Below are 10,000 nucleotides of genomic sequence, written 5' to 3' on the forward strand. Positions count from 1 at the left end.
CTTCTGACTGCCTATGTGTTGCATTCAGGGCATAGCTCCTCCACATGGAAGTCAGATGGAAGAGCTCCATCTGGACCTGAAAGTGCACTCTGCCGCTTCCTTTGTTGGCTGCTTTCGAGTGGACATTCTCTGTGGTCAAGCTCTGTGTTGATTGCAATAGCCACTGGCTCGCTCGCTTCAGCCGAAGCCAGCTTCATAGTCACCCCTCAACAAAAGAGATTTAGCAAGCTTTCGCCCGCGCCAACTCTGCACATTTTTTCAATTTCAGACGGTGAGTAAACAAAGTATGTTTGTGTGCAGGGTAGGAAAAACAACTAAACTATGCTGCCTAAATGTAATGATACTAAACAATGTATTTGTCCTTTGAACACAAGTCATTTATCATTTTACTAAAAAGTATAAATGTGACATATAGAGAATGTAAATATAAAAATATAGACAGGGTTCTCATATTCTAGTTCTACTTTATCAAACTGGCTTATTCCTTGCTGATAGTGTACCTACATCATCATATAGATGCTTCATGAGTCCCCTAAATGATTCCTGTCTTTTCCACAGTAACCTTTAGCCCAAAAAACAACTGACTATGGAACAGGACTGGCCCTGAATTGGCCCTAAATATTGCCCTGCCATGAAATATCCACTCCTAGTTGAGGCTTACAGTGAAACTGCGACACCTAAACAGTGTGGTCACTCTAAACACAGTGCTGTTTGTTTTGACAGCCAGTCCCTGGGGGACTTGAAAGGGAGCTACTCTTACACACAGAGATCAATATTGCCCCAGCACGGCTTGTTAAGTAATGATAACCGGGGTCTGTCTGCCATCAAGGCATCAAAACCATCCTTTTGACCATTCAGTCACCATCATGTTTCTGTCACTTCAGATCAATAAAGTTGTTGAGGATATGTTGAAACAATTTACTGGGAGAGCAATTGACACAAGCACTGTGTGTGTGTTCATGTAAAATGTCTGGGTGACCATGGTCATGGGCAGCACTGTATTTTAGGATAAGATGAATGTGGAATATGCTGATGTTAATCTAGACAAAAGGCCTATGCTCCACTATGGAGTAAGAAGGTGAAGAAGAATCTAGACAAAAGCAAACCCCAATTATCTCGCTTCCTCCTCTCACTGTCATTTACCAATTTTTTTTTTTGATCTTTGGTTAACGGTGTTCTGAAAATCTTACAGTGGCCAAAGATGCTATGGCCTTCATCTTAAGGTCAAGTCGGTGAAAGAGCTCATTAAAAATGTATCGGAGGGAGGGGGGTGGGGTTGTGTGTGTATATGAAAGTGTTCTGTGTGTGTGTGTGTGTGTGTGTGTGTGTGTGTGTGTGTGTGTGTGTGTATGTGTGTGTGTGTGTGTGTGTGTGTGTGTGTGAGTGTGAGTGTGTGTGCTTTCATGTATGATTGTGTGAGGAAGGAAAGGGTTGCTGGAGCGTTTCTCCTTCACTGAGCATGAGCGAAGGAGGCGGGCAGAGACCCCTCCCACAGCCGCTCCTCTGCAGCTGCGCACATCTGCCCTCACCCCACCCAGCCCCCATTCTGCCCCTACAGCACTGCCCCCAAGAGCAGTGAGAGGGCAGCCCGATTCCTCTCATCTCTACAGAATGACCTCAATGTATGCACCACCACACACCATAAGGGCCTTTAACATGTAAGGATAATTAACAGGAGCCATTTGTTAATGTGGATGCTACTGTCCACCACAATGGGACACAACAAACACTCCACAACACAACAGCAAGAAAGTCACTCTTGAACATTAAACAGGCAGAGACAAAACAACACTGGACTGGACTGAGACTGCAGGGGAAGTTGGCATGCCTTGACTTTGCTGACCACTCTGTCTCTCATTCAATGTATAGGAATGCTGCTGTAGGAGAGGACATCCTCTGCTTTACTGTTAAAGCCAGACTACAGGTGTTGCCAACTAAATACAATCTAGCATTATGGTACCCTAACACTCATCATCCACACTGTATAATGCACTCTAATCCCAACCAATATTTAGAATCCATTGCTCATATTGTTAATGGCTGCAATAAGTACAAAGTGCTTTATACTGCACGCCATGACCGCATTGTCGACCTCATTTCTAATACTGTTAAGGGAGTATTCCCCCCCAATGTGTCAATGTACAAACACTCCCGTATAATGCCAGATTGGTTTAACAGCTCTGATGATGTGTTCTGCAACATCCCTAACACCCCTGATGTTGTTTTCTTGGACAAGGTTAAAAGGGAGGTAGTAGTCCTTGAGGTAGCCTGTGTTTATGACCTCTATATGGACATAGCCTTCCTTGACAAGTTGACCAAATACCAGCCCATTGTTGCTAAGATGAGAGACCTAGGCTATACATGTAAGATGGTAGTATTGATATTTGGAAGCCTGGGGCATGTCCATAAGCTTTCGGTCAGTGGGCTACGACTGGCAGGACTTAGTAAGAGACAATCAAAACAACTAGCAAAGTTCTGCTCTGTATCAGCTGTTATAGGTAGTCTTGCTGTTTGGCGTAGGAGATGTTTCTTGTACCCATGAGTCACTAAGCTGTATTCAACCTCTGAGAAATGTTTGAATCCTTTCTGTACAGAATATGATTGGTGGATTCAAATAAATAATTTAAATGTGTGTGTGTGTGTGTGTGTGTGTGTGTGTGTGTGTGTGTGTGTGTGTGTGTGAGTGTGTGTGCTTTCATGTATGATTGTGTGAGGAAGGAAAGGGTTGCTGGAGCGTTTCTCCTTCACTGAGCATGAGCGAAGGAGGCGGGCAGAGACCCCTCCCACAGCCGCTCCTCTGCAGCTGCGCACATCTGCCCTCACCCCACCCAGCCCCCATTCTGCCCCTACAGCACTGCCCCCAAGAGCAGTGAGAGGGCAGCCCGATTCCTCTCATCTCTACAGAATGACCTCAATGTATGCACCACCACACACCATAAGGGCCTTTAACATGTAAGGATAATTAACAGGAGCCATTTTGTGTCTGTGCTGATGTACTTAACATAAAGAGAAATGAAAGGGGTCAACGAGTCCCTGATACACCACACCCACCTCCTTCCAGTCTGGATGTGCTCTGTGCAAAATCAATGTATTTCTGAGTCTAGGGCGCCCCCTTGAGGCTAAAAGGTGCTCTTTCTCTGTTTACAATGGAAAAGTTTTGAGACTTGAGGGATCTTTGAGCAATTAGCTGCATACTGGACTGCTGCCAGCACCATGTGTCTCCATTTAGCATCAGAGTTGAATAAAGATGCGGCATAATGCTGAATAAAATGGCCAACGCTGTCTTAATCAGCGAGTATATATTGCAACATATCCTTGACCACGTGCCAACATATTTGGGGCTGAACCTGAACACGATACGGCTGTGATCAGAAGAAATAAATAGAGCAAAGCATGTGATACACGGTGAGGCATCAAGTAACCAGTGCAAGAAGGTCCCTCGCTCGTTTGATTTAAAAGTAGGAGTCAATGTTAGAAGAATGTCAACCTTCGTGACTCAGCATCGTGACTCAGCAAAATTAAATCTCACACACACACAGACACACACACACATGCGTGTGATTGTAATTGTGGATTTGTTCTTGATAAACCTTAGGCATGTCTGTATTGAGGTACCTTGATAAGTTTGTGGAAATTTCAAACTCAGTTTCAGTGCGTTCCTCTGGACTGACCCCTCCCAGCTCCCGTAGGTCTCCCAAGATTCCCTCTGCCTTCATGAAAAAGGACTCGGCTTCTACAGGGGTATATACAGTCAAGGGCTTTTCCTGTTTTGATCTCACGAAACACCTTCAATTCTTCCTAGAGGCTACTGTTCATTTAAAGTGGCCAGAAATCTATTTCTTCGAATATTGAGAATGAGTATAAACTTTCAGTAAGGTAAAAACACAGTCTTTGTGTATTCTTTCAGCTCACTTTGATTATTGCATACAAGAACATTCATATAAAATCATTATACTTTGGGGAAATACAACAATGTCTAGACTTCTAGACTAATCTGTCAAATTAGCCATTACACTACTACTGCAGCTTCTAGTCTCCAGTGTTCTGCTCCAAAGACTCCAAAGGATATTTTCCCAGGAGCAGGGCTGCTCCTCCCTGGGTCTGGTAGATACTGAGTATGCAGCTTAGCCTGGCAACCAGCTCCTCCTGGGGGGTGGAAGGGGGGAAGGAGAGGGGCAGGAGGGAGTGAGCTCTGGAGGCGTGCTCATGGGCCTGAGGCGCCCATCCTGGGGAACCGACACAAGACACAAAACACAAAACATTACAGCCTGCTGTCACATGCATGCTGTGTGAGGTTTTTGAGCAATTTTAAAAATATATATTTGCATAGAATACTGGCTGCTATGTAAAATACCACATTAACAAGGCAACTCTGTACCATATGTAAACCAAGACCATATAGTCTGCTATTAGCGCTAAAGTTCCCAAAGACTAAAAGTGAGTCTACAATGGCATGTGCATCCATGGTCTTACATCGCCAAAGTCAGTATCTTGTTCATGTTAACTGATACATTATGTGATCGTTTGCTGTAAAGCATATTGTGTGATTTTTTAAATATGAGTGGAAGTGTGAGATTACTTTGTAGGGATTTGGAGCATTTTTGATTATTTCTCCTTATTTCTCTTTAAGGAAAAGAGGGATTTTTTCATATTTTTTTTATTTGATGAGGTACTACATGCTAACAAGTAGTAAAAGTAGTTTTACAACACAAAACGAAGTTCGTTTGTTGTTTTTCATAATCATTACATTTGTAAGGTAATCAAAAAAGAAGGGGGAGTATCACCTTTGAACTTTAGGTATGCTTTGGCTAGTCTGGCATAGGCCTGAGCTATTGTAAAGTGTCCGTCTCCATACACTAGTCGACTGAGGGCCACAAGCCGCACTGTCTCTTGGATGCAAGCATCAAACTGAGAAGAGGGAGAAAGGGCACACAATGACACATTCAACATGAGCGGCACTGATCAGTGAGTAATGACTGTAAAAAGAAAAAAAGGTAGTCAGAAACACATTATGCTGTAAGTTGTATAATACAATTTCAACAGAAGTAAAAAATAAAAAAAAATCGTTCTAAACAAGTACGTTTACAACTCTGTCCTACCTGCTCGCTGTCAGCGAGGTCTTGTACTCGTCTGGTGCACTGTGCTAACTTCTGCTCTGTGGTCATCTCTGAAGAAACCATTTTGCCTGACCTCTGTGAGAGACACAGCCCTCCTTCACCCCGCAGAGATTCTCCAGAGCTCCCGCTACTGCTGCCAATGCTGCCGGACAATCCACAATCAAGAATTGTTATCTAGTTGTCTAATGAAAAGCTAAATGAGTTAGGAGAATACCTGTCTTCTAATGTAAAACTATTTTAAAGTAGAAAGTACTTGTCTGAGTGTGACATGCACTGACATAAAGGAGAAGATTTGGCAAGAAACACAATGGGATTACGTACGATTTTATTCTTCCACTCCAACGGCCAGCTATTGAATTTAATAGACGCTCGTTCATTGATACAAAAAAGAAACGAAGTCTAAGTGGTTATTTGAACTGACGCTTTTTCGGTCTGGATTTAATTATTATCAAAGATAAAGAATATCCCCAGTATAGTGCCGTACTAAAAATTCCACACGGTATGGCATTTCAGGCATTTTATGTCCGCAGAGAGTTGTAGTCGTTCTGGTTGATAGTGAAGTGTGTGCACTTTCCTGCAACTGTAACCAACATCAGAAGATGTCAACAAAGATTGCGATTGGTGTTCTACCTCCATCTGACCAGGTCACATGACCACTGCACATAACTGTGGGGCTTGTTCAAGAACCATACCCTCCAGAGACGTTGAAGGCGCCATGACAAGTAGCCTAGTAGGCTTATCGTGATAGGCCTATGCAATTTACGGTTTAAACCATTCAACAGACATTCCAGCTGGGGCTTTTGAGATCAGGTGTTCGTCAGTCAGTGAGTCAGAGTTCTTCAACTCGCGTAATAGTTAGACCAACACAAATGACGCAAACACAAATGAACTGGTTGCTGTCAGAGTGTAGGCTGTGACGGACATGTGCGGTGTATACATTTGCTGAATTTAATAATAACAATCTTGGTTTTGTATTGAGGGGTGTGTGTGTATGTATGTATGTGTGTGGATGAGACTGGAATGGATTCGGACGACATTTGCCCTGTAGCTGGAAGCTGTAGTGTTGGTTAAATGCAATTTAAGGATTGCTCTCCCCCACTGTCATTTTCTCTTTTTTAATTTACCTCCGAGCCCTCAGACGTAGACTAACAGCCTCAAGTAATGTAAAGGCTTCTTGGATAATCACATATTTAAACCATAAATAAGATGAATAAAACTGCTTGCCTTTCAGTGGACTTAGCAGCTCATAAACCCTTTATTTGAGAGGGAATCATCGAAGGGCATTAGGGAGGAAGGGGGATGGCAATACTTATTACACCATTACTCTCTGGTTAGAGGGAATTTTACGAGTTTATACTCAATTGGCCCAGGCGCATGAATACACACCGACCACAGTGTATTTATCTCACGTCAGGAAGAGGCTATCATTTTCCAATTGAGACATTTAATAAAAGTCCTCTCCAGCCAAGTGGAAATCTTGTTAGAAGAATATCTATCCATCATCACTTGCCAGACTCCTAAGGCCGGCGTAATTCTCCGTCTGGATTGGCCAAATTCCGCCTTTTGCAATGTCTGAGGCTTGTCTGTGGCCGCGCTTGGTGAAGCTCCAGTCAATTATCACCTCCAACTCATTGTTGTTGGCACAAGATAGCAAAAAGTGCTCAGTGAGGTGGATCACTGCACACCGTTTTTCACCGATAGAAGGCTTATAAATCGAGTTTGAAGGGACCTGCAGAATATAATAAGCGCAGAAACGCAGTATCATATCACTTGAAAGGTGAATAAATATGGCTATCCGTCCACTATATAGTTATACCAATATTCATAATACACTTACTACTTGCTGAAAAAGTTCCATTTGAAAAGATAAATAGTTGTTTTCCATTAGCTAATTTTACAATGCGCTGTTGAAAAGACCATGCACATATAAGCAATTGACACTGAGAAGGAAGGTCACTTTCTCTATGCATTCAGAGGACCAATAGGTGGCAGTAAAGTACCATTTGAGCTTCTTTTTGCCACTGTGTTGCCTGCATGTACCCTCTAACAGACTCATTCGTATTTACTGATGGATGATGGATTGTTTAGAGTAATTGAGTCTGCAGCTGTTTGTGCGCCTGCTAAGTATTTGATATAGTGGCCTGTTTCTCTCGTGTTCTTGTCCCATTCATTACAATGCCTCTAACAGACTGCATGTGTCACAGATGTGAGGGGGCCTCCCCAGGTAGTGACTGACTAGGGGACAGATCTGGTCCTTATGTGGTGCAGTTCTGAATGATCCCCACCGGACTGGGGCCATTTCCACTCTAGTATCAGTACTCATAAGTGTATACTCACCACACTCATGACAGAATTTTACATTTCTTCTTGTTTAACGGCATCTGCGTAAGCCATGACTTATCGCTGTTTAAGTTAAGGCTTAAACATGTTAAACCTTTATGTAGCACATGTAGGCCTTCTGCATAAGTCCATACACATATTCATTAGAATGCTTCAAATTTAAACGGACATCCGTGGAAAAAAAGAAAAAGGGAGAAGAATAATTTGGGCTTGTGGCAGAAAAGTGTAGGCTTACTCCAGGACTTAACACTTCAGATGGTAAAAAATGCAACACAGTGCCATATGATTTTCCTAGATGTATAGATTCTTGCTATTTCATGTCTGCTTTCTGTCTGATACATCTTTCAAATGCTTCCACATACATCTCCAAGCCTTCCGGGTGTTTCTATAATCCTTTAAGGTCAGTGGAGAGAGCTCTTCGTGGTAAAGGCTCTCACTTGGGTGAATAGTAGCTCATGACAAATACAGCCATGCGTTTAGAGGAAGAGGTATTGATTTTCAGCTGCAATGAACCTCCCACGCGCTGAGATAGATAAGGGAGAGAGTGCAAGAAAGAGAGGGGGAAGAGTGAGAGAAAGAACACACACTGAAGAATGGTGAAAGCCGGCGTCTACTTCTTTAGTTTGAATAATGCTCTGATCTGTGGCGGATCCAAGGTCCTAGGTTGCTATCATGCTATAGATTGCATGATTTCTAGGATACCTCAGTGTCAGATTATTATGTAATGGAAAGACACTCTGTTGCTTAGATCTTGCTTTCAGTGCTGTGGGGAAGATTATTGTGATATTCTCATCTTTTGATAGGATTTTGCAAGAATTATGCATTCATGGCTCTCAAGTACAAATCTGTTATCAGTTTTTGATTGTCATATCGTGCATGCAGTTATTCACTTTTTTTGTTTTCCGTAAAGGATTATTGTGTGTTGCTTGCAGTTTTTTCCAGTTATCGTAGAGTTACTGCACAAAAACAGCTTTGGCGATGCTATTTAATCAACTGTTGGCCTTTGTGTGAGAGTACTTGTGTCCTGGCGACATGTCGCTCTGGCCGCCTGATTCGCTGCCGGCAGAGCTATAATCTTCATCAGCCTGAGTGTCTCTCAAGAAAGTGGACTGTGTTCGGCATTAAGTGCTCCCTGCCAGGAAGGCATTCCTGTGTCATAACACATTATTAACCTTACCCCTGATATTGGTAGCATAACATCCGTTTACATAGTGGGACCAGCAAACAGTTCCTCCCTGTGGTCTGAAAGTGTATCTTTGACATGGCCGTCTGCCATGGACCCTTTCCCTGCATCGGATTGCTCAGTCGGAGAACGCCTCAAAGGGATGGTTATATGGGACGGAAACTCATGCCTCCCCTTGGATGCATCCGTCGTCAGACCAACAGCAGCGTTCAGGAACAACAACAGCAGGTTGTGTTTCCACAAACCCCCTACCTCTGCTGAAAGGGATTAGTTACTAGAGTCCAAACAGCAGCCAACTGTGGTGTAGATCGACAGGATCTGGGCCAGATTTGGGCCACATCTGGCCCAGAGTCGCTCGCCATCTGGAAGAGACAGCACAGGTTTAGTGTGGTTTCAATCATCCTGACGGCTACTGTGTGGTTTTATTTTTAATTTTTTTTAACCTGTTGCAGAGCACACCTTGTTTACAAGGGCTACCCAAGGTAACTTATTATAGCTCCTTCTGGTTTTGCAGCTTCCGGTTGACTCTGGCAAGGCATGAAGTAAGGCGAGTGGTTTGTTTATTTGTTTGTTTGCTCCGCTGGCGTTTCTTGGCCGTCTTGGGACGTCCTGGGCCCTGTCTGGCTTTGGCCCCACTCTCTGGCGGGCTTCTATTTCTGAAAGGCGAGAGGCTCTTGATGGGTCTGGCAGGGCTGGCAGAGGCGCTCAGCAGACCCTTCCTCTTCTGCCTTGGCAGGCGCCCCCGGCCCGCTCTCCCCCGGCTTCCTAATTTAGTAACGGCGGGTAAAAATATGCGCTAACGATCAGGGTCTGGTATGTCAGGCTGCCGTCCAGCAGGAGAGAGAAAGCAACTGGCAACTGGGAGAAGGAGAGGGAGAGGGAGAGGGAGAGGGAGAAAGAGAAAGTGATAAAGAGAGGGAGGGAAAAAAAGAGAGATAAATGAAAAGAGGAGGGGAGAGGGTGACAGACATACAGTGTTGTACAGATAGAGAAGGAGAAAGAAAGAGAGAATAGGATGGAAAATGTGGAGTAAAATGAATAGTGAGGAAGAGAATTGGGTGAAAGTGAGAAAGAGAGAGAGAGAGGGGAGAAAGTGAAGAGTGAAAGAGAAAGAGTGTGTGAGAGAGAGAGAGAAGTTTTTAGAGGCATAGAGCAGGGGCTTCGTGCGGTACATCTGTGCCCCGGCTGGCATTTTTCACACCAGTTAGAGCATCTTCAGCGCAGCCCCAATCATCAGCGGCGCGCTCCATTCAGCCCAGACCCACCCAGTGATAGCAGCTCTTATGAAACACGGCCCTCCCTGCCTCTCTGTGGGAGTGGGGGAGTGGGGGGGGCAAACATCACACATGTGCTTCCAGGG

The 10,000-nt window shown here is 44.0% G+C and overlaps 1 protein-coding gene across 1 annotated transcript in view; it reads right to left on the reverse strand.

Annotated features, from left to right (window-relative positions):
- ttc23 (tetratricopeptide repeat domain 23) overlaps positions 1-5,669 on the reverse strand; it is a 14,965-nt gene extending 9,296 nt beyond the window's left edge. Inside the window, exons 1-5 of the mRNA XM_031564414.1 lie at positions 5,439-5,669; positions 5,100-5,259; positions 4,785-4,908; positions 4,070-4,226; positions 3,616-3,741 (exon numbers count right to left, since the gene is read on the reverse strand). Of these exons, the coding sequence (XP_031420274.1) occupies positions 3,616-3,741; positions 4,070-4,226; positions 4,785-4,908; positions 5,100-5,259; positions 5,439-5,494 (623 nt within the window). The 5' untranslated portion in view covers positions 5,495-5,669. The remainder of the gene's footprint in view (positions 1-3,615; positions 3,742-4,069; positions 4,227-4,784; positions 4,909-5,099; positions 5,260-5,438) is intronic.
- Positions 5,670-10,000: the final 4,331 nt, after the last annotated feature.

Source organism: Clupea harengus, chromosome 3, assembly GCF_900700415.2.
Source record: "Clupea harengus chromosome 3, Ch_v2.0.2, whole genome shotgun sequence".
In the NCBI taxonomy this organism is placed as follows: Eukaryota; Metazoa; Chordata; class Actinopteri; order Clupeiformes; family Clupeidae; genus Clupea; species Clupea harengus.